General features: G+C 44.6%; 1 protein-coding gene across 3 annotated transcripts in view; it reads right to left on the bottom strand.

The window, feature by feature from the left end:
- RALGAPA2 (Ral GTPase activating protein catalytic subunit alpha 2) overlaps positions 1-25039 on the bottom strand; it is a 281664-nt gene that overhangs the window by 101338 nt on the left and 155287 nt on the right. For all 3 annotated transcript variants that reach the window (XM_082431631.1, XM_082431626.1, XM_082431627.1), the window contains 9 exons: positions 20628-20736; positions 16558-16668; positions 15201-15269; positions 14661-14798; positions 13996-14179; positions 8698-9469; positions 7788-7859; positions 3061-3184; positions 605-760 (listed from right to left, as the gene is read on the bottom strand). In XM_082431631.1, coding sequence (XP_082287757.1) covers positions 605-760; positions 3061-3184; positions 7788-7859; positions 8698-9469; positions 13996-14179; positions 14661-14798; positions 15201-15269; positions 16558-16668; positions 20628-20736 — 1735 coding nt within the window. The remainder of the gene's footprint in view (positions 1-604; positions 761-3060; positions 3185-7787; positions 7860-8697; positions 9470-13995; positions 14180-14660; positions 14799-15200; positions 15270-16557; positions 16669-20627; positions 20737-25039) is intronic.

Genomic DNA, 25039 nt, shown 5'->3' with positions numbered 1-25039 from the left:
CCTGCAAGTCACCTGAGGTGGACATCCTGCAGGTTAGAAAGCATAGGGGGAACCCTGCAGAGCTTTCTCAGAGGTGGAGGAGGTTTCCTTTGAACTCTGGAGAACAAGAGGTGGGGGCCCGAGAGGAGGGCAGCCAGGTAGCAGCACACCTGCGCTTGCCATTTTGACAGTCGTTTGCTAAGCTGCCCCCCCGCAGCCCTGGTTGGGGGGCGCCTGCTTTCTCTGACCCCATCAGTACAGGGTCCTTACGTCAGATGACCTTGGCCAACCCGAGAGGTTGACAGCATCATTTTCTCTCAGTTAATAGTCATGTGAGAGAAGATCCAAAGTTAACAACATTTAAGACCCTTCCTCTTCCTAAATCTTAATCTCAGGATTTAAGACTTAAACGACTGATTGCTTTTCATGCATTTCTTTATCTAGTTTGTGCCAAGCTGGGTTATTTCAGACTCATGACAAGTGTAGCTTGAGGAGAGCGACCCCAAGGTCGCATCCAGAGGAAACCGGTCTCCGTGTACGTCAGGCCATGGCCTTCACTCTGTCCCAGGGGTGCCTCACCTACAAACCAGGGCCGCCAAGCATGGTCCCCAAGGAGGCCCTTTACCTTTTTGGTGAGCGAATCATCTGAGTCTGATGGCATCCGAGTTGAAACGTGGAAAATCACTTCCACGGTCGAGGTAGCGTAGTAGGGGGCAGTCTGGCCCGTGCTGCCGTTGCGTTGAAGTCCGCCCATGAACCCGCAGTGGGTTGAGAGGTCCACCTGACACAGTCACGAGGGAAAGGAGTGGAGGTTAAACGGGAGCCATTCTTATTCACTTAGCAGGAATGCAGAGTTTTTAAAAAATCTAAGTATGTTCATTTTTATAGTTTTCTGATTATAAGCAAGTGTAATACAAAGTTAGATGACATTAAATATTAAAGAAACATTAACAATGAAAGGGCTGCAAAATCCTACCAACTTAAGAAAACCACTATCAAAAGTTTGGTGCATATTTCTCCAACTTTATCCCCTCCTATACATAAATATGTATATATGTATAGATACACACAGAGCTCCCCTATTGCTGGATTTGCAGGATTTTCTGTTTTCTCAAACCAGAAGGAGCATTCAAAGCAGTGTTTCAGGTCAAGGGGTACAGAAGTTTCCAAACTTAACAGCCATTCTTAAACTGCCTTTCAAAAGGGTTGTTCCAATTTATACCACTGCCAAAAGTCTCTGAGTTATCATTCTTTTTCAAGCTATGTGTGAATGTTCACTTAGTCAGTGCTTAGATTCCATTTTGGTATTTTCTTTCTTTTTTTTTTTTTTTACTTTTCATAAACTATTATTCTTTCAGTAAAGCACCTGTGGTAACACAATTGGAAAAAGAAAAAGAAATAGAAGAATTTCTTCTGTGCTAAAGACAATCAATACATACACTGAATTAATGTTCTAATCTTTTCTTAAAACTCTAGTTAAGAAATGTACGCTTTAAAAATGTTGGTTAGGACTTCCCTGGTGGTGCAGTGGTTAAGAATCCACCTGTCAATGCAGGGGACATGGGTTCGAGTCCTGGTCCGGGAAGATCCCACATGCTGCAGAGCAACTAAGCCCGTGTGCCACAACTACTGAAGCCCGCGTGCCACAACTACTGAAGCCCGCATGCCTAGAGTCCGTGCTCCGCAACAAGAGAAGCCACTGCAATGAGAAGCCCGCACACTACAACGAAGAGTAGCCCCCGCTCGCCGCAATTAGAGAAAGCCCGCACGCAGCAACGAAGACCCAAGGCAGCCAAAAATAAAAATAAATAATTAACTAATTTAAAAAAATGTTGGGCTTCCCTGGTGGCGCAGTGGTTGAGAATCTGCCTGCCAATGCAGGGGACACGGGTTCGAGCCCTGGTCTGGGAAGATCCCACATGCCGCGGAGCAACTGGGCCCGTGAGCCACAACTACTGAGCCTGAGCGTCTGGAGCCTCTGCTCCGCAACAAGAGAGGCCGCGATAGTGAGAGGCCCGCGCACTGCGATGAAGAGTGGCCCCCATTCGCCGCAACTGGAGAAAGCCCTCGCACAGAAACGAAGACCCAACACAGCCAAAAATAAACATAATAAATAAATAATAAAAAAATAAAAAATAAAAAAAAAATAAAAAAAAATAAAAAAATGTTGGTTAAATAAGAAGTATATTCTATGACAAGTAAGAAGTCATCTTATTGGTAAGGAGAACAGTTTACTGAAAGTTCAGTAACTCTTTTAGACTAAAACCGACTTGACATTTCAGAAAGTATGTGGTCTTGACCTTGATGTACCCTTACCCTGTCCCCACCTCCACATCGGTCCCTTCGCTAACACTCAGCTCTCAGAGGTAAGTCTCGCTTAGGCACCCAGAGAGTTTCCCACAGCACAGATAACCAAGAAACCAAAACAAAAGTAATAAAAAGTAAGAAAATTATTTTAGATATGCTGATTTCCATTTTAACTACTCTGAATTCTTTTAGATTCTGGGAATATGTTCTGGAGACAGATATATGTGTGTGTATGTGTGCATGTGTATAAATGTAGAGATGTCTTTTGGTCAGAGTATGATTTAGTAAAGAAAAAACAAAATTTTAAAATATCAACCATCCTGGGATCTACCTTAGGGAAACAGGTTGAGAGCTAAACCATCATGGCTACCGTCAAGTCAACTTTTTACTTCATCCAACTCTTCATTTTTCACCTATAAGTCACTGATTTCTTTTCCAACCTCCACGCAGGGACCAAAGCCATTGCTTCCCTGCCCACTGTCCTCTCTTACTACACACTGTCTATGGCTGGGAGAGCTGATCTGACTATTCAGTTCTGATGAAAAGCAAATGAAATCATATTAAGAAGAAAGTTAAGGGGAAACCAAAGTTTGTGTATAAAGTACAAAAATAACTGATAGAAGATGTCAAATTCGATATATTCTTCAACTCCAGAACTCTACCCATGCTATATTTGAATGTAAAAACATACGCAAAAATTTAGACCATCAATGACTAGTTTACATTCCTTAAATAGCGCTGATCGATAAACGCCTCCTGAATGAAATGAATTACCTCCCATCCCAGTCCGGCAACAAAGTCTTCGTACGCTCGGCTTCCTCTTTCATTGGAAAGGATCGAGCACTTGTCTTCTTGGCCGTCAGCAACGTAAAACACTGCGATTTTGTGCGTTTCACGGCTGTAAATTTTTAGATTTAAAGGAATTAGAATACTTACATACAAAATTTTGTTTTACTGCTGCCACCTATGCTTCTACTATACAGCTTACACTTGCTGAGAACTTACAAGGGGTCAGGCACTGTTCCAAGAAGGCTCAACACACGTCTCATCTACCCTTGCAGACGCCCTAATGAGACAGGTCTTATTATCACCTCCTCGTGGACACGGTGGCACAGAAAGCGACAGAAAAGCACTCGTAACAAGCAGGACACCGGGAGCTAAGACAGGGCAGTCTGGGCTCCTGAGACCACTCTCTCAGAGGTATGATGTACGAACAGCATGTAAGAGCACATGGCTTGACAAATTCTCTCCAACTTCAGTAAAAAAATACCTTTGAAAGCATTTCAGATAGATATCAGTTGTGAACAGATCCTTGTGACCACACATATTTCACTTCCCATACTTTTTTTTTAAAAATTTATTTGTTTATTTATTTATGGTTGTGTTGGGTCTTAGTTTCTGTGCGAGGGCTTTCTCTAGTTGTGGCAAGCGGGGGCCACTCTTCATCGCGGTGCGCGGGCCTCTCACTATCGCGCCCTCTCTTGTTGCGGAGCACAGGCTCCAGACGCGCAGGCTCAGTAGTTGTGGCCCACGGGCCTAGTTGCTCCGCGGCATGTGGGATCTTCCCAGACCAGGGCTCGAACCCGTGTCCCCTGCATTGGCAGGCAGATTCTCAACCACTGCGCCACCAGGGAAGCCACTTCCCATACTTTGAGATAAGGAAACCGGGAAGCTCCCTGATTGGAACTGTAAAATTGGCCGAGACTTAGTGAGAAATGGAAACTACTTCTTCAAAGCAGAACACACTTAGGTACTTTCTTTGTGAGGGGCGGCACCTGCAGGGTGGACAGCTGTCCAAGGAAACTTATTTGGACGTATAAACTGTTCGTCCACTTCCTCCATGATGGATATGGGGCACTTTGCTGTTAAATCAGGTAAATGTGACACCACTTTGAGGAAAGCAGCCCTGCTTCTTAACCTTTTGTGCATCTAGCATGGTCCTTGGTGCAAAGAAGTTGCTCAGTTAAAACTCTGTTGAATTGACCAGAGATACGATGATATATTTGAACATGTCAATAACCATTTCTATAAACTATACCCTGGAGTAAAGTGTCAAAGTCACTAGACCTACACCAAGTGATCTGGAGACAGTTCAGAGGCAAAGACACCGCTCTTATTGGACCAGAGCTTTAACCAAGAACCATTCATCAGCTCCATCACCCAAGACCTTGACTCCAGTCTCTACATTCTAAAATTTTAGATTATCATTTCCAGAGCAGTTCCACTCTTCTCCTGATTTCTACCATACACTTTGAAAAAAATCTCATAGGAAAAACTACCGAGCACTTAAACAACATGGAAATGTTTCTGTTGCCTTATCGTTCAATACCTCAACATTATAATCCGATTAGACATCAATAGTGGTGGAATCTGGGCTCTGTATTTTAACATATTCTCCAATATCTCCTTCTGCATGAATATTATTTTTCTACTTAATTAGCAGAATGAATTGAAACTCAGCTGGAAAGTCATAAAAATAAATCTAGGAGGAGAGTACGCTCCTTTTATTTGTCTAGATAGCTTATTCATGTCCCCCCATAGTTTACATGAAATTACCATACTTAGAGGAAAAATTAGAAAATATAGAAAGGAAAAAGAAGAATTAAAAAAACCCACTAATGTTCTTTGCTTCTATGTTGAAATCACAACTGTTACTACTTCAGGATGCATTTTTACATACAAAATGAGATGTTACTATCTTGTGTTCTGCCACTGATTTTTTCACTTAAAATATCTGTGAACACTTTTTTTAATTGTGTAAAATATACATAACCGAAAAGTCACCATTTAAACCGTGTTGGAGTGTGAACATTTCTATACCGTGTGCTTGTCTAACAAAGTTACTAATAATGGTTGTGTAACATTCCATTATATTAATATTCCACATCCTCAGTCCTTGCTATTGGACATTTAGGTGGCTTCCATTTGAAAGATGTTTTCACATTATCTTTGCTATGTCCTTAAAATAAATTCATGGACATGGAGCCTCGGTCATTGCCCACTTTTAAGGCTTTTGAAGTGTATTTTCCTGCTGCCAGTGGGGAAGGTGGGTGTCCTGAAGGCCCTGACAGACACGCTGGTGGGGTGCTGCTCTCAGGGGAACAGACGTAGGGGGTGATGGATGCTGGCAGGCTGTGCTCTAGCAGAGACCTTGTGCTCTCAGCCTGTCGGAAAGCTTGTCCTCAGGCACATGGAGCCTGAAACTGTGACATCATTTCCTTCCAGACTGCAGGCAGGGCTGGCCAGCAGTCTCGACTCTGACTAGCTTATTCTAAGAGCTGTAATCATTTGGGGGCTTGGATGGTAAGAGAGGTCATAACCTACGAACTAAAAGACAGTCTCTTTCAACAAATGGAGAGAAAAGGATAGTCACTCAGTTCCTTTCCGCAGCTCTGTCTATATATTTAAAAGTCCTCAGCATTTAATTTTTCTCTATTCTATACACTTTACATACATAAAACAATCTCAGGTTTATCTGAAATGATTTTGTTTGTTCTCCTTAAAGTCCAAGCTTTTTACGTTGTAGTTGCTTACAGGTCCTCATCAACTCAATGTGGAGCAGAGAGAGCTCGGCCCGGTGACTGTGTGACTGATGGAGGTGTGAGCAAAGGTGACCTTTAGCTGTAAACACTCATCAAATTTCACAGCCTCCAAAATGTTAGCACCGCAGAGAGCCTGGGAGGATGCAGACGCTGTGTCTGGCCTTATTAGAGCCAGGCTTTTGAAATGACAATTAGCAACATCAACAGCACTGCATATCCACCAGCTGCAGGACCAGGGCTCGAAGGAGCAGGTAATTCGGGAGCACACGTACAGAAAAGCAACCGTTTCCTCTTCCTCATTAGAACGCAGTTTTCTTTCTTATTAGGAATAGACCAGAATCGCTCAGTTTCCTTGTGCTGTCACATTAAACAGCCAAACAAAGAAACACGACTGTAACTTTCACTTTACCATGCGGTGGCGAGAGGTGTTAATATTGAAAAGGGGAGCCTCCTTTAATTTGTATGTACATTCATCACACTGTTTACAGCTTTGCTAACTTCACAGTATACAAATCATAGCTGTGAGGTGGTCTCTCCTTTTCCTAAGAACACGCTAAGCAGAAACTCTGCCTTGACAGCAGGGAAATAGATTGATGCCAGAAATAAATAGAAACATCCTGACTGGAAGTTGAGGGCCGAGGTTATGTTCTTACCTGCTAACTGACTGGTACACGGGATCTCAGAGCTAAAAAGCCCTCAACTTATTTCTGGTTTTTTTTTTCTAAAAAGAACCTTGAAAACACCCTTTACCATAAAGTAAGTGGATACCTTTTCAGATGTTGAGAAGACACTAAATCCAGGAGTTGGGGTTTTAGGTGAAGGTTAATCGGGGTTGGGGGGGGAGAGGACTTGCCAATCAGCTCTCCAAAGCCGTATTATACTGCAACAGCCCCGCCAGGGAGCTACTTCGATTGTACCTCATGCAACTAAAGTGCAATAACACTCAACAAATTGGCCACAATCACAAGATACCAATGTCTTCACTTAATATGAAGGAGCATGAAATAATTCAGCATACGTTTGAAAAGCTGAGTTTGGAACTCAGGTGACTGCTTGTTTCCTACTGGAGGACAAGAGGGAAGGGGCAGTGAATCCCTGAGCCCTTCAGCAAAAATCCACCCCCCCAAAGTTCCACAGAGAACTCGGTCTCTTCCTCTGGAGAAAGAGCAGCACAACAACTATTAGGAAACTGAATGTGGGGAAGGACAGTGTGAGGAATAACGGCTTCAGGTTTTCTTCTCTAATGAGATGCCTAATGATGCTCCTAAAGGGAATACAAGAGAAACAGAAAGCTATTTTTTTTTAAATGAGTTTTTAAAAACTCAAGATTAAGGCAGCAGTGTATTCATTTCTTCCAAGCACCCGTTATGTACCCGGTACAACACCAGCTCCGGACAGAGATGTTTTCGGAAGCACACATTTCCCCAGATCAAACACCGGTCAGAGCTCATCTTTGGAACTGCTTCTAAGATTGTACAGAAAAGAGGTAGATCTGAGATCCGACCTGCTTTGGAGAACGAGGTTTAGGGCTAGAGAGCGCCTGATTACAGCACCGGCGTCTTAACCTTGCCTACCCCCCAGAGCAGAGACCACTGCACGCCGGCCCATGGAGTCAGACTCACAGGCTCCAAACCACGAGGCCCGGGAACATGGGCGGCTGTGGGACCTGGGCCGGCCTCTGCTCCTCGGCGGGACAAGAGGGGCTACAGAGATGAAATGAGAACCAGTGTCCACTGGCTGAAAGGTTCTCAATCAACGCAGAGGTTAGGGGACCTCTTCCTTGTGTAGCAAACATATAAGTTTACTGCTCAGAGTAAAACTACCAAAGGTATGGCCTGTGCAAATGCCACCAGCTGCCAGGTCTCTGCAGGGGTATCACTTCTGCAGCCATATCCAGCATCCCCCCCCCCCCCAACAAAGACACACAGGAATAAGGTGGTTTGATCTACTTTCACATACCATTGTCGGGAGTCCAGATTTTTTAGCTCTCTCAATAATTTTGAATTTTTCTTCAACAGATGGAAATTCTTCCTATAAAGGAAAAGGAATGGAAGAGAAGTCGTGTGATCACAGATCAATTTTGCCCTTTGCAATCAGTCAACGAACAAACCTACCTATTCATCCATCCATCCGTCTACCCACCCACAACCACATCATTCACCAAAGATTTGTGGCCGAAGCCTATAGAATGAACTTCATTCTTAAGATATTCGAAGGCATCACGATTCCACTGCATCCAGTTACTGTTCAGGGACACCGGGTGGCTGTGGTCCATGAGTGCGTGACTTGTGTGCGTGCCTGTATCTCTGTTTCCACTGTCAGCTCTGCCATGAGACTCTTCCCCAACTCTGCGGCTCAAACCCACCCCTTCCGCAGACTCTGCTCCACTGCCCCCTACTTCTGGATGGCCTGGCGGTTCTTCTAGAGGTCCTGAGTCACACTGTCTTTCATCAGAGTTGTATCGGGTACTACGGTACAGAAAAACCCAAACAAACTTTTTGGCCAACTCAATATTAAGACTTCTTCCCTCACCAGAGCTAAGGAGAGACTGTGGCTTATTCATCTCTGTAGTCCCTTGGCATCTTTAATGAAGGCAGAAGCAACAATGGACGGAGCAGTAATTAAAACACACACACAGAATAAATGCTCGATACCCTTTAAAATACACAACAGATGTTTGGAATTCAATCTGTGCATCAGCACAGCCCAATTAATTTCACTTCTAGCTTTAATTTAGCAGCAGAAAATAAGCAATAAATGCTGAAATAGAGAAAAATCTCCACTTCTGTTCTGCTTCCCAAACCCGAAACGGATAAGAACTGTCACACAAAAATAATGAGACAGTTGAAGGTCTAGAGTGGATCGTTACCTTCTGTCCCAAGAATTCATTCCCAAGTCATCGAGCAGCAACCTGCAGAAGTAAAAGGCTCCCCGGGGCTCCACTGGTGATGGCGGCTCCTGGCTGGCAACCTTCATGGCCACGTCCAAGTCGCACCTCTGGACATACTCGTCTTCCTGTGCGCTCTGGCGCAGGAGGATCTCGGTGATTTCCTTCTCTTGGGCACGGTTCATTCCACATGGGGGTGGGGAAGGCTCGTTGAGATGGAGCTGTGACGGTAACAGGCATTCGGGACTCGTGTGGCCAATGTTTTCAAGTAATTTGTTGAGGACATCCTCCCCCTGCTCAGTCGGAGAATGATCCCCCTGAGGTCCAGGCGTTTGGTGATGCCAGCCCGAGATCAGGAACGAGGGACTTCTGCCCTGTGGGGCTAAGCAGCCTTCCAGAGGTCCATAGAGCACCTTCCCGTCCCAGGAGTACTTCCCCGAGATGTCCCGCACGATCACTCTCACGTCCGAGGGGGCGCCCGCTGGTGACCCGCCGGGAGGACCCGCCGCGGGTGTCTGCAGGTAGGAGATGAGGGTGCTATCATTGAACACAAACAGCTGCAGGTTCGGGCTCCTGAACACGTCGGGGGAGAGCTCGGCAGCGTCGGCGTGTGTGTTGTCGTGGTGCTCGCTGACCAAGCTGTGCAGCACGGCGGGGCCCCCGCGCAGGGGGAAGTGCCCCAGGTGGTTCACCAGGTGCGCCATCACCATGCGCGCAGTCAGCGGGATCAGCTCCATGCTCCTCCGCCTCCTCTCTGCCGACAGCAGGACGACCGCAGGACGGGGACAGCGAGAGACAGCGGAGAATGAAAGTGAAAACGGACCACCACCAGATTGCAATCCATCCCTAGCAGAGTGGATTTTTTTTTTTTTTTTTTTTTAGTCTGGGGATTTTTTCCACCCGTGTTCTTTTTTTGACATTCATTCTACTTGAATTTAAAAGCACAAGTTAGATAGATGGCTGAAAGAACCAACTTACCTGAAGATCTCATTCGGAAAGGGACATTTAAAAATGGGTAGATACACACATAAACCAGAGACAGATCTCAGTCCTGAAGGGGTGACAGTTCTAGGAGCTCCAGGAGGGGGACATCTGCCGTTGGACAGGACGGCAGCACGGAGGGCTGGGGGCTGGGGAGGTGGCCTCGCTCCCCTCAGTGGGTGATGGGAGACATTCATAAGGGATGAATTAAGCCTGGGACTGCTGAAATATATTTGAAGCAATTTGCTTTAGGATTATTGTGGCTATTTATGTTTTGCTGTGAGGTCATTTTAAATATTTAACAGAATCTGATATATTAATAATTCATGGAATTACTTAGAAGGCTTTCACTGAATTTGTAGTTGATGATTAAATGCCCAGGAGCAACTAATTTATAAAATTTTTAAGACTTCAGATGTATAGAAGGACTTTGACAATAGCATGTGAAAGGGGGCTGTGTGAAATGTTTGCGATATGAGGGAGAAGCAGATGAAATCCACAAGTTGGGACTGAAATGATTACTTAAGCCTGAGAGCAGTTAGGGAAATCTTAATCCACCAAATTTACAAGGGAACTGTGCATTAATCTAAGAACAGGTCAAAATAAAACCTTTTAATAAAAACAATCACTAGATATTTAAATAAACTAAGATTTGTAATTTGGGCTTAAAGGTTTAGGAAATACTTGATTTCTAAATTCACAGCATGAAAAATCAAATATTAATTAAAACACCAATAACTATAAATATGCTTTCTCATGCTAACCATCCTCCCTCTCAGACAGCAGAAATCTAATTGACTTATTTATACAACATCAATTTTATGATGTAAAGATCCTAGAAACAATCAAGTCCTAGAATCTAGGAAATTCTGTGTGATGAGTGAGAACCAGACTGTCCTCACTTTTCTTGGATTTCTTCTTAAGTTTTTCTTTTTGAGGAACAGGAAATCACGTGTATTCAACAATGCAAAATAAAACTTCATTTAAAAATCCTAACTTTTTAGAAGCAGAGGAGGTCATCTACATCTGTCTCTGAAATGAAATGCTTCTTCCCGACCCTCTGAAGTGCGCATGATTTCCATACAGCTGAGAAATTTAAACACCTCAACTCATTGCCTTGAAATCACAGTTATGAATGCCTTTGCTTTTGTGTCCATATTAACTTTTTCAAAAGTTACAGATGCTTTTTATTCATGCTTATCATCCCATATGAATACACGCTCCATCAGAAATGTTAATGCTCCAACAACAAAGGTGCAGCCAGCTGGGGGCTCAGGCGTCCATAATGTAAGACACCGCATGGTGATGACACGGTAGCACAGGCTACGAAACTAACAAGAAAGGTCCAACGGGATAAAGGCCATGGCAGAAAACAAGTGGAAAAGCAACTTTCCTCTACTTTTACTTACACAGGTTGTGTTTTCAATTTGCGGTAAATACAAATTTGTATTTTAATGAAGGTGCTTGAATTCTAAAATGGGGAATTAACCTGGAGTCACATTAATCAAGTCATAAACCATGACACACCCAATAAAACTCCCAAATATCTTTGGTACTGAAAAGTAAGGAAAGGGAGTATTTGTGAAATAAGAACTGTTCTTCCCTGGCAGACTTCAGCTGCGTCAACTGCCCGGGGCTGCCCTGAAAAATAAAGAGGAAGTCTAGACTCCATCTATGAAAAAACAAGCTCGTGACTTCCAAAAAGTATGCAAAAATATATTCCGAATATTTATTTTATTTTTCTAAATTTAGAGATGAAATATAAAAGCATTAGTGTTAGGTTGTCCCTTAACTTTCATTTTTTTAAAGCTCCTCCCGTCCCTTCTTTTTAAGCACTTAGGTATTAATGATGGGAAAAGTGAGCAAGTGTCATGCCATTGATGGTTCCTCCCCAAGCTGGGCCAGCAGCCGCCTCAGCTGTAGGTGGTTGGGTCTCTCCCGCTTGTAACTCTATTTGAAAGTAGTAATTACATCAAATGTGGGAAATGGTCTATGAAAGAATCATCTGAAAATAATAGATAAAAATATAACATTGCTTATCAGAAACATTATCTGAGTAGAAACAGTGTGGTTATAAATGATGAATTAATGACACTGAATGAAAAAAAACCCCTCAAATATGAGCATGTTTTGTTTAACCTAAAATACCTATCTTTATTTTTCCTCTTCATTCTTAACAAGGATGTACTTATTTGGCAAGAGAGTCTGTGGGTGCTAGTATGTATTTAAGCTTCTTTGTTTTGTTACTTAGTAAAAATGTTAGAGAATTTTAAAACTCCTTTGCCATAGAAGTTTAAACCTCATTTTGAGTAACACAGAGCTGTGTTAGGACAAGTTTGCATAAGGTCCTGAGGTTTTCTGGAGAATGAATGGTCAAGTCAAAGAGTGTTGGACATTGAAAGAAAGTGGTACAAAAATTTAAGCGTGCATTTTTAGGTTTATCCTTTTTCATTACCCTATTAATCTTCTGCCATTTTTCTGTGAAGAGTCATAATCAGCAGTGAACCTATTTTTGGACTACAAGGTAGGAAACAGCAAAAAGAAATAGATCAAAGGTCATTTTACTGAAAACAAAAATGTTTTGAATTTACAACTGTGGGAAAAAAATGTCAAGAAAAGATTGCAACTGGAAAGAACGGGGGACTCCAGAAGGAGACCCACAAATGACGAAGCAAACGGAGGGCAAAAGGGCGACACAACGTGACGAGGCGCCTCGTGCTGCCAGCCGGCAACACAGCCCTGATCAGTCTTCCGTCTCCACTACGCAAAACCCCGAGTGAAGAATTCGCTGTTCCAGGACCCTGTGGATAAACCTTAAATCCACATTCCACCTCTGTTACCTCTGACCTGTACACCCTTGGGAAAATCCCTTTGCCTTGGTCTGCTCGTCTATAAAAGGAGCTAAAATGAGGCCTCGCTCCCGACTGGCGCCCCACTCCTGTCCCCCCCTCCCAGCCAGAAGCACACTCCGGACTCTGCAATCTTGCAAGCACAGCCCTGGACCTGAACCCTCGCTGGCTAATGCTGCTGTGTCCTTCCTCCCTTCCCAGGAGGCCCCACGGGGGACTGTCTTGGGGCTCCGAACAGTCACGCCCCAGGTCACCTGCTCATGCTGTCTGGCTGCAGACCAACCACTCTGTGCAAAGTATTCAGCAAAACCCACCACCAAACACTTGGTTGGGAAGTAAAACAGCTGCTGTTCTGGTCTCACCCTCCCCGAGCTTCTGGAAGCCTGTGACCCTGCTGACCTTCAGCTCCTTGTCTGCTTTCTTCCCTTGACCTCCTAGAAATGACTCCTCTTGGTTCTTTGTCCATTTCCCTGACTTTGTTTTCCTGGTGACATGCCCTCGCTCCTTTTTCTTTAAGGAAGTTTTACCCGCAAGGTTCTGTTCTTAGGCCTAGGTTTTTAACTTGCAAAGTCCATAACATTTTCATGGATGATCTAACACTCTATACCCACATTTTTTTTTTAACTTATAATTTCCGAGACAATTGAAGATTCACACGCACTTGTAAGAAACAATACAGAGAGAGCCCAGATATCCTTCACCCAAATGGTAACATCCTGAGTAACAATAGTACAGTATCACATTTGTCACCGAAAGAATTCATCAGTCTTCAGAGTTCACTAGTTTTAGTGTGTGTGTGTATGTGAGTCTATGCATATAGATGGCATATATCACACATACAGATGACACACCCACACGCTGACTCATATTCCAAGGCCTAGAGATGGGCTCTTGTCATTTGGGGAGAAGGTGGTTAGCGGGGTAAGCACAGCCCCGAGGTCCTGACACACCCACATGTCTACGATGGGGCCTCCGCTGGGAGCAGAGTGGCCTCACACCATCCCTTTGTGATGCCCGCCTGGTCCCGACACTCTACCAGCTCCTCGCAAAGTCAGCCCCTCCTTCCAAGTCTGGCTTAGGTCCTTCTCCGTGGGAAGCCCCTATGGTGCTACCGGGCCACACACGAGTCTTTCTGCCTGAATCCTGTCGCCCCCCCACCCACACCACCATGAGATGAAAAGCTCCTTGGGGACAGAAAATGGACTGTGTTTGTGGGTTTGTGGGTCCCGTGGGTCCTCGATCATACAAAATTCAACTAAGATGGGAATAGAAAGGGGAGGAGAACAGAAAAAGAGAGGAAACGAGGAAGGAAGGACTTGCTGTCACAGAGCACTCTAGAAACCTGGGTTTCAACCACCGGATTCTTAAAAAGTAACACAGCGAGTATTAACAAATGGCTACCATCTTTCCTTTTCCTGCCAACTGGAATAACCATTCTGAAGAATCTTACCCTCTTCGACAGTAAGCAGGTTGCCCAGTTCTGCTGATGAATGAAATTGGACCGGCTCAGAATTCTTCACGTTTGCCAGTGGGAGGAAGGGGTCGTAATCCGCGGACGACAGGTCAGCCAGGGTCAGGGTGTAGCGGCTCTGCTGGGTGTACGTGCTTGAGCCGCAAACACAGCAGTGCAGAACCTGTGAAGCACGGAAGGGATTGTGTGCCAGGGATGCCCCCAACCTCCTGCCCCCTGACGACCTGTCAAACTGCAACAGCACTTAGGAGATAACTGGGACCATTATACTTTTTCTTCCTTTGATAAACAGATTTTGTCCAACTAAGGCTGTGGATATTCCTACAACAGAAACAGTTCTTTTCATAATGAAGCAGATACAGACCACGTCCCATGAACACTGGGGGATTCTGACCAAACTGCAGTTGTTTGACGATAACAGTCGGGGAAAATGCGCGCGTCGTGAACTGGGTAATCACTGCTTCTCTATAATCGTAACTGTTCCGCTGTCACTCCTTAAGTCATTCATTTCTTTTAAAATGTTGAACCCCCATAAATCCTTGTCAACAGGGCACAGGTAAGTACGTGAATGCCTAAAACCTGTTTTGGTGACTCTCTGATGCTGCAGTCCACGCTCCGTGCCCCGGGGCCCGGGGGAGACTCACCCTGTAGATGTAATCCAGCAAGGGGGCCCGGGCCGCGGGCTGCTCGTCCAGGGCCGCCGGGGACACGGGGTGGAGGAGCGCGCCCGCCGGCAGCGCCATGCACCAGTCCAGGAGGCAGAGCAGCAGGGACACGAGGAACTGGAAGACGAAGCAGACCCAGAGCCTCAGGCCGCAGCCTCGCGGACGCCGCCGCAAGCGACAGCAAACAGCAGAACCTCCCCGGCATCGCAGCCATTACCCAGGGACACAGGAATGAAAGAGGAGTTTTGCAGAGAGGCTGTTAGGGCCAGTCCTGACAGGGGATGTTATAAAGGATAGCCCTGCACGTGATAGTATTTGCCATCTGTCTTATTACATTTTTAAAAAACAAACTCTAGAGATTGGGATTGACATATATACACTAATATGTATAAAATGGATAACTAGTGAGAACCTGCTGTATAAAAAAATAAATAAAATTCTAAAAAAAAAAAAAAAGTGCTATTCTCTAAAAAAAACAAAAACAAACTCTAGGGAGGACTTAGCTGTTGTGCCACTTACCTTCTTATCTGTTTCCACTGAGGAATATTCTGCACTTGGTAAAAGAAAAGCAATTGTGGCCACGAGGATCTGCAGAGAAGACAAATTCCCAATCAAACAGACCCCAGTAACGGTTCTGGAAGCCGTGTGAAAGGGGGCCCAGGATGGCCTTGCCACTAAAGCCAGCCTGGTGCCAACTCCCAGAGGAAGGTGACACCAAGCGAAGAGTCACCTCAGAGATTTGTGTGACCTGAAAACCAGAAGGCGATGGCCACACCTGTTTCCACTCTGCTGGCAGTGAAATCGGGGGCCCAGAGGAAGGAGTATTTCTCTCTGTAGTCACACAATCTCCATTATCCGTTTCCACACTTCTCACAAGGAAAGCGACAAATACTTGCAAAAGTAATTATGAAGATGCTCCCATTTACTTTTCTTGTAAATTACCCCAGGTCTCCCCACACCTGCGGCTGCAGGCTAACGGCACCACTTTCATTCTCAAAGGTATTCCCGTTTAGGTGATAAATTATACGGTTGCCCTAAAACCCAACTTTACATTTTGCAGCAGCTTATATGCCTATCGTCCAAAGTTCTGTTTCACTCTAGGTCCCTTGAGGTTGAAAATCGCTTGTGATTTCTGCTGTATCTCTGAGAGAACAAAGCGACCTCACGGATGAAATTTGTCTAGGGCCAAGAGAAAATAAATCATATCCCTTCCTCTGCACTGGGTGTGTACAGAACAGGGCATGTTTAAAGAAGGGCAGCTACAAAACCTGGCAGAAACAGCCAAGCCTTACCAACCACACCTACAGGGCGAGGGTACCTGCCCCTGTGCAAGCCAGCACCCTCACATGCCACTGACGTCCGGGGTGTTTTCGTGGAGAAGGTTATTCCTGTTCCTCTTGCCCCCGCCCTCCACCAGTGACCCCACGGAGGGTATTACAGTCGTAATCTCATTACAGCCGGGTGATCACGCTATGGCACAAAGCTCGGTCCGGGCCTTCGGTCTGGGAGAGGCCCCCATACCCCACCCCCGCCCACACACACAGGGCATCACAACCAGCTGCCGACTCCTTGTTGGCACCATCCAAATTACTCTGGATGAATGAAGCCCAATCGACAAAAGGTCTCTTTGTTGTGGTCGTGTTTGCCTTTCAAACTCCCCGAGTGTAAGGCTGCCCTGGAACACTGATGGCTTCTTACGTGGTGCCTGAAATCGCAGCTGAGAAGAACCAGCGCAATTTACTCCGAAAATGGGTGACTCACACGGCAGTTTAATGGTTGGTTCTCCAACCATTATTTGAGTATCTAGAATTAATTAAATATCCAATGTAATAAAAGGGAAACGCTGATGTTTGAGCATTATGGGAAAAAGACTTACTTCTGCAATTTTCCGAGGCAGAGAGGTTTCAAACATCTGAAGCTTTTCCCAGTAGGAAGCCAGCAACTGAAGCACATCACAAGCTACCTGGGCCACGATTTTGTTAGGAAACTAGAAAAGGAAACAAAACCCCAAACGAAATAACCTCACTTCACGTGTGCAGTATTCCTAAAGAAGAACACAACAACGATTTCTTTCCAGCTCCATTTGGGGATCCGTGTCCCTGGTTCTGCATTAAATATATGAAAAACGCATCTTATCACCAGACAGTTTGTACGTGGTCACCGTCCTGTAACTGCCTTCTGTCTAGACTAGCTGTACTAATTTACATAACATTCTATAGAAACAAGTAGTTGTCATTTAATCATTTGGAAATTAAAACCATAAATTCAAATGCCTCATTCAGATCACACAAATGATAGTTTTGCCAACTGGAGGAAACTGAAATGTAGTACATTATTGAGTATCCCCTGTGTACTGAAACTTTTACAAGAATTGTACTCATTTTCGCCTTGATAACTCTTCATTAACAGCTCCATAAGGCAGACGTTATCTTCATTTTACACTTGGAGAAACAAGGATTGATCGAAAGCCTTTCTATCTGATGAAACTAAACTTAACCTGCACATATAACATTCTAAGAAATATAAAAAATGTGGAGCTAGGAGAACATAATTCAAAGTTATGGGATATTCAATTATTGAGTCTGTTTTCTGCGTCTGGCGTGGGCTCAGGGTCCTCTAGGTGCCCGTTTCTTGGGAGATGGCACAGCAATGGGGCAGTTCTCGCAGGGACTGTGGGCTGGGGGTGTGTGGGAGGGATGAGGACTCCCGGTGCTCCCTCCCTGGCCAGACCTTGGGCCACACTGCCATCCACACTCCATCATCTAGGGCAGAACGTTTTGTCACCAAATCTGTGTCCCTGTCTAGGGAGACCTCTGGACTTGCGTCTCAGCTATTTCCACCCCAGGAGCTCCAGGTTGCAGGAAGTAGATGCCAACTGACCAGAGGGCCACAAAAACAACAGAGAGAAGTCAACATTTAGCACCTCAGTGACAAATCACAGTATGAGAAGGGAAAGGTGGTCAGTTTTACTTCTACAGAACAGTTACTGACTGCTCCCCTCTTGACAGGCACAAGGAAACCTGGAGTGAGAGCATCTGCCCCAAGGGGCTCTGCACAGCCTCCTCCGGCCACCCAGATCTCCTGCCCCCTGATCCTCATGGCCTCTGTCCACTCCTCAAACACTCTGACTTATTTCTGCCCCAGGGCCTTTGCACCTGCTCCTTGCTCTGCTCGGGACACTCATTCCCCAGGTCTGCACTTGGCAGGTGCTGCCACATTTTTCAGATTACGGCTCAAGATGTCATCTCCCCCATGAGGCCACCAAGCCTGTCCAAAGGCGTGGAGCCCACCCCCTCCAGCTCTTCCGTTCCATCCTCCTCCCCTGCTGTAATTTCTGGACGGCATTAAGGGCTATCAGAGCTGATCCTCTGTGTTTGTTTGCTTGTTCTTTTGTGTGTTTATCTTCTTGCATCTTATTCTCTGTCGTATTCCTAATGCCAAGCACAGCCCCAAGGAGGTCTGAGGGGACGTCAGAACGTGGAGGGAGAGGAAGAGTAAAAGTGGGCACCGGGGGCATTTCTGCTGCGTCCCGCTGGTCGGGTCACGTGGTAGAAACATAAGGTTGGCATGGCTCTTGCATCATGGCCGGAGACAGACAAGGTGACAATGGTGAAATGAGGGACATGACAGACAAGAGGGCAGAGAGGGGTGAGGCGTGAGAGGTGGGGGCAGATGGCAGAGAGAAGCCACTGGGGCTGGGGCGGGAGGGAAGGGAGGGAGAGAGCTGCGCTGAGCCGGGAAGAACGCAGGGTCGGGCAGGGGCCAGTTTCCTTCCAGGCAGCGGGCCCAGGGCCCAGGGTGCAGGCACCAAGGCAAGAAGAGTCAAGAAGAGTCGCTATGAAGGGCTGTGAGGGCGGTGGTATGCCTGACACGTGGAGGGCTGCGGGACGTGGAGATGAAACGTATCACCCACTTGCTCACCAGCACATGCCCACGGGGTACCAACAATGTGCCGGCACTGAATTAGCAGCACAGAGGACAAGACGTACAGGGTGACACAGTCCCTGCTCTGAAGGAACTGGCAGCTTGGTGCAGCAGGCAGGGGCCCACTCACGGACGTCCCTCTCTGGCAGCAGCACGGAGGGCAGATCTGCAGGTCCAGGCTCGGGCCATGGGGGTCGGGGTGGGGGTGGGGGCCGAGGGAGCCAGTTGTGGGAGGGGTGGCCCCGGGCAGCAGGCGGGAGTGATCGAAGGCTGTTCAGGACCCGGTGACCAGGACCATGGTGGTGAGGAAGGGAGAGTCGACCATGGCTCCTAAGATGGGCAAGGGAAGGAGGACAGTGGGGCTGAGGGCAGGAACGCAGGGCCCGAGCCCGAGCCGATGCTGCCACTCGCCCATGAGGACGCCGGAGTCTGTAAGTCTGGCTCTGGCTTAGCAGAGCCCCACCCCGCTGCCCACACGAGGTCCCACCCGCAACAAACGAGTAGCCGAGTGGACTTCCCCAGTGGCTGCACAGCACTTTGTTCCCATCGCTGTCCTGGCCAGAGGCTGGTTTTTATCGACACCCCCTGGCGGGTGCTTCCCTAGCTTTGCTGCCCATGCCCTTCCCATGCCCGAGGGGACACCTACGTCAACCTTGCCAAGTGCTCCTGGAGGGCACGGTTCCAGCAGAGCAGAGCCTGGAGATGGAGCCACGCAAAGTCCACAGGCAGAACTCGTGCCCCCTGCTGCCGACAGGGCAGGTAGGGCCGGGCCTCCTCCTCCCCCTCCCTCCTCTTCCCCCTCCCTCCTCCCCCTCCTCTTCCCTCCTCCTCCTCCCCTTCTCCCCCTCCTCCCCTCTCCCTCCTTCTCCCCCTCCCCCTCTTCCCCCTCCTTCTCTTCCCCTTCCTCCTCCTCTCCCCTGCGCCCTCCTCCCCCTGGTAGAGCCCCAAGCCCCCTAAGGCCCTCTGCCCAAAGTGGCTGCTCACTGTCTCCCGTGGTCCTCGAGGCTGCTCTTTCCTCTCTGGCCCTCGGTTCCTCAAGGCTGCTCTTTCCTCTCTGGCCCTCAGTTCCTCGAGGCTGCTCTTTCCTCTCTGGCCCTCGGTTCTCTTATACTGATGTGCTCCCCCTTCCAACCAGCACAGCGACACAGGCACTGAAAGGTGGGGGAGCTGCCCCAGGGACCAGGACTTCTGTCCAGGAGTTCGCCTCTGTTATTTACGACGTTTAAGGGGAGGCCAATCTGGCTGATCCTGGCCCTCTGATTTCTCAGCAATTCAAGCTGGAGCAAGTTCCTTGGCCTTCCCCTTAGTCGCCTTCTCTTTTATTTCTAGAATGGGGGAAGCAGCAGCGTCCACAGGGGTGGCGGGATTCCATGGTTCAGTCCGCGCACTGCACTGGGACGCCCCTGACAGGGCAAGGGCTCGACACGGCAGGTACATTCTCTTCTGCTGCCTTAATGTTTCTCCTCATAATTATAGAAAAATTAAAGAACTTTTTGAAAATTTACAGAAATACTGAGAAGAATCTGGCCCAGCATGAGGTGAGCACATGGCAGCTCCTCTTACTAACAAAGCAAAGGAAGAAAGACATCCTCAAAGTGCCCAAGGCCCCACTAACGTGAAGCACTCAGGCTGTTGCCCAGGAGCTGTCCGGTCTCTCTTGGTCCTGCCGAGGAGGCCAGGGCATGAAACCCCACTTTCTTGTCACTCCAACCCACAGGTGACAGGCGTCCTGCTTGCCCCAGGGGCTGCCCAGCGACCAGAGGAACCCACTGGGCCACTGGGCTGGTCCACGAAGCTCAGGCTACGGACAGCCAGGCTGCAGCCGCCAGGGGTAAGCAGCCATCGGTGGCTTTGCCAGGACCCCTCACAGAACGTTCAACGTGGCTCTGAGAGAAAAGATTTCTGAATCAAAACTTCTCTGTAATGTAGGGAGAAACAGAAATGGGGCTAAGTCAAACTAAAACGGGTTGAATACCTGGGAAACAAGCTTAATGTCAAATACACATGACGAACTGGCAATACCTTCAAAGTGACGCCTATCACATTGACAGCCTCTCTCAGCTGAGGATGGTTCGTGCCCTGTGCAAGCTCTTCACAGATCCAGACCCCAAGGGAGCAAATGGCAATGCACCTTTTGAAAAAGAAGGAGACAAGTAGGAAAACTCTCACGAAGAGATGCATTTTCTTGGTATTTTCAAATGACAAAATATTTTAAGCCTTGTTTACAAAGTATAAAAGTTACAGATACATTAACAAAATGTCTTCTTGAGAAAAAAGATAAGGTACCCTCAATAGACCAGTTTTCAGGACAAATAGAAATATTCATAATGGTTAGTGATTAAATATTTAATGAAATAAATGGTATATTTTCTGTTAATTGTCACAGCACATGTATCACTTATTTTTGCTGAAACTAATTTTTTATTACAATTTATTGCTTCAGGATATTTTTGAGGAAGAATCAAAAACATGAATCTAACAAGATTGTTTGAAATTGAGTTTGTAATTGTTTTCCTTACAATAAAATACACAACACTTACCAAAAACAGAGGACAAACCCTATATTTTATCGTAAAGAATACCTGAGTACAACTTTCAAAATAAGTTTCACTGTTACTTCTTTTAAATAATGTGTTAAGACAAAATATTCTTTAAGTTGCATACTCCTTTAAAAATTACCTTTCTCAATTATAAATCAATATTGGATGGTAATTCTCTTTGGAACTGATACACTCTACTTCCTATCTTTTGCAATGATCAAAAAGTCACATTCTTCTGAATGTTTCCTGAATGCATGTATATGAAATTTAAATGCTTGCCCCCCAACCTGCTCACTTTCTGAACAAAAAGGGGCTTCAAACCACTACTTGGAACCAGATGCTTGCTGTAATATGTAATATGCTGTTCTCTGTAGCAGGAGGTCACATCCAGCGCCAGTCAAACCGGACACACACTGAATGTCCCTTTGCCATCAGTATAATTCAGCAATTAAAATCAAGCTATTTTGAGGTTTTAAAACCACCATACTTCACTGGATTCTCACCTCTTTCGATCAGAATGGACTAAGTGCTTCAGCTTCAGAACCAGTTAATAAAAACCCCTTTGGCAACCATGTCACCTTCTACCAAAACTCCCTCGGTAACGGCTGTGCTTTTACCTCGGTTACAAGGTGTGTGCCAGGCCTTTCTTGTTTCTCTGGCCCCAGCATTAGACGGAGCTCCACACCTTCCTGACTGTCTAGAATTGTCTACATGTCTCTCTTCTCTTGCCCAATTCCTAGAAATTGCCCTTTGCATCTTAGTCCATAGTTATTCCCATGAACTCTATATTCTTTCCCAAAGCCTCTTTATCTTCCCTCAGCTGAACTCAGACTGATTGTTTGACTCATGAAAACTATACCACTTGGAATTATGCCCCAAATCATACTGTTACCATTTTAAGAGCTGCTCTTCCTTTGAGTGCATGTGTGTATATATATGTGTGTGTATTCTTTTTTTTTTTTTACGACCCATTAACCTATTTGTTAAGTGTAATTTGTTAAGAGCAAAGAGCTCTCGTTTCTAGGAACACCTGCATTTCTCTGTAACTATTAGCCTTGCACTATGCAGAATACTGTGACCTGTGAAATGGTTTTATAACCTAAGCTACTCTCACCTGCCTTGAGTTTTAAGCCACACTCGCTTGCTTATAACAGCTCTTGCTGCTATTTTCTCTCTTTGAAATTCATCGTTTAACATCCCCATTTAGCATCTTCCTATTCTTACACTCCCAGTGACTCCTCATGTTCTCTATATCCCCAGGATGTCCTTTGTGATTGTGAATGAGTTTTATCTATCAAGACACTTTTTTAAGCTAATGGCAGTATTACCTTACTCTCAGTCTATTCCAATACACTCTCTTAATACTGTTTGCTACCATGCCATCTCATACCACTCCAATTTATATAACAAAAACTTCTTGTATTTTCTTAATTTTTCTGAATTACTATCACTCACAATTATAACTATATTCTCTCTCAATTCTCCTCCATTTATTTGAAATCTTGATCATATTTCAGTCTGCTTGCTTATCTACACTCATATGACCTTAATTTCATTGCCTAACTCCTTTCACACACAACTAAGAAAGACTGACCATATTATACATATTTCTATTCCACTTTTAACTCCACAGGAATTTGGCCTTCTACACTAAAGGAAAAGAGGGAAGAAAGATACTGCCAAGACTTGTTGAAGGTCTGAATGTAGCAGGTGCAGGTAAAAGAGAAATCAAGGATTTCCCCAAGTTTCTGAATTGACAGTCTGGGCAGATGATGGTGACAAGTAGTGAGATGATGTCTGAGGACAGTTAGGCTCTGGGGCAGACAGCAGACTCAAGGCTTCAGTTATGGTTGTGTTAAGTTTACATGTGTTAAGACACGCAAGTTGAGATATCAAGTAGGCAGTTTAATATATAAGCCTGAATATTTAAGGGGTTGACAGAAGGGGCCAGGAAAATAAATTCAGTATCATCAGCAAGCAGACGGTGTTAAAGTCTGGTGAAATGAATAAGAGCACCTAGGAATGTCATGGAGAGGGAAGACAACCAGCCCTAAACCCCAAGTCACTCTAACCCCCAGAGGTAGGTAGAGAAGGCAGACAGGAGAGGAACAGCTACAGTGACAGAGGAGCAAAATCAGAAGATTACGTTCTAAGGAACTGGCATCGTTCAGGAGGAGGATAAAGACAGACTAAGAACTAGTAAGACAAGCATGCATATTAAAATTTCTAAGGCAGCCTATAAAAGAACTGAAAGTCTATGACTTCTAAAAAAATAGAGGTAATAAATGGAATGTGAAAAAAACACAATCACTCCAAAAAAAAAGGAAGAAAGGAAGGAAGGAAGAAAAGGTGAGTGAAAAAAAAATGAAGGTAAAAAAACAGGAGAAAATGAAAGAAATATTGAAAAAGACAAATAGCAAAGTATAAAATAAGATGAAAGAATTACATCCAAATATATCAGTAACTACAGTAAATGTAAATGAACTAAAGCTTCAGTTAAAAGCTAAAGATCAGACAGGATAAACACATAAAATCAAGTATGTACAGTTTTTTCAAAGACATTTAAAAGAGAAGAATATAGAAAGGTTAAATTTAAAAGAAAATATTATTTAAAAATATAGCTGAATCAATATCAGACAACTGGTCTTTAAAATAAAAAAAATCACCCTTAAAGATAAAGAGGTCACTACATAAATATAAAAGATTTGATTAACTATAGAGATAGGATAATTTTACACTTCTGTGCAGCTAATAACATAGCTTCAAAATATATAAAACAAAAATTGACAGAAATACAAAGAGAAATATATAAATGCACCATAAAATTGGGAGATTTTTAACATATCTTTCTCAGTAAATGATCTAGATGATGAAAAAAACAGAAAGAATATGTAATATTTGAAACACATGATTAAAAATATTAATCTAATGTACACATCTAGAACATTACGCCCTACAACTGAAGAACAGTATATACATTCTTTCAAGCATATATGGGACATTTGCAAAAACTGACTACATATTGGACCATAAAGCAAATCTCAACAATTCCAAAGACCAACAACATTTTTGGTCCACAATGCAATTAACTAAGACATCAGCAGCATAAAGATAAATAGAAATAACCATATTTTTGGAAATTAAGAAATATATTGCTCAATAAATCATGACTCAATGAAGGAATCATAATGGAAATTGGAAAAACTTTGTAATGTAAAAATATTACATATCAAAACTTAAAGAACTCAAAGTAGCACCTAGAAATAAACATATAGACTTAACTGTTTATATTTGTATAAAAGAAAGGCTGAGAATTAATATACTAAGTATACAACTTCAAAAGTGAGAAAAAGAATTATAGAATGTAAAGAAAGTAGAATGAACATTAAAAAAAGAGCAGAGAGTAGGAAATTAAAAACAAATATAGAATAGAGAGGTTGAACAAAGACAAAAGTCTCTTCTTTGAAAAGACCAATAAAATTGACAGATATTTGGTAAGACTAGTGAGAAAAATCAGAGAACACACAAAAAGTGTCAGAGATTAAAAAGTGCTTATAGCTATAGAAGTGAAAGAGATAAAAGATAGCAAAGGGATAATGGAAACACCGTGGATGCCACAATATTTCAAAACTTGGAATGGACAAGTTTTTAGAAAATTTTAGTTTATCTAAACTGTCAAAAAAAACCTTTTTCTTAAAATCATTGAAGAAAATGAGTCCGTGGTGAACCTTCTTATAAAGAAAATACCTTGATAGTTTTACTATCAAGGTCTATTAAAGAAATACACAAGACTATCAACTCCAATTTTACAAAAACTCTTGCTGACTAAACAGAATGAAACAGCACCTCGCTCATTTTGTGAGACTATATAACCTTGTAATCAAACCTGAGAAG

The sequence above is a fragment of the Balaenoptera physalus genome (genome assembly GCF_965194825.1).
Source record: "Balaenoptera physalus genome assembly, chromosome: 16".
Classification (NCBI taxonomy): Eukaryota; Metazoa; Chordata; class Mammalia; order Artiodactyla; family Balaenopteridae; genus Balaenoptera; species Balaenoptera physalus.
Note: the sequence above shows the minus strand (reverse complement) of the source record. Positions and strands in the feature narration are given on the sequence as shown.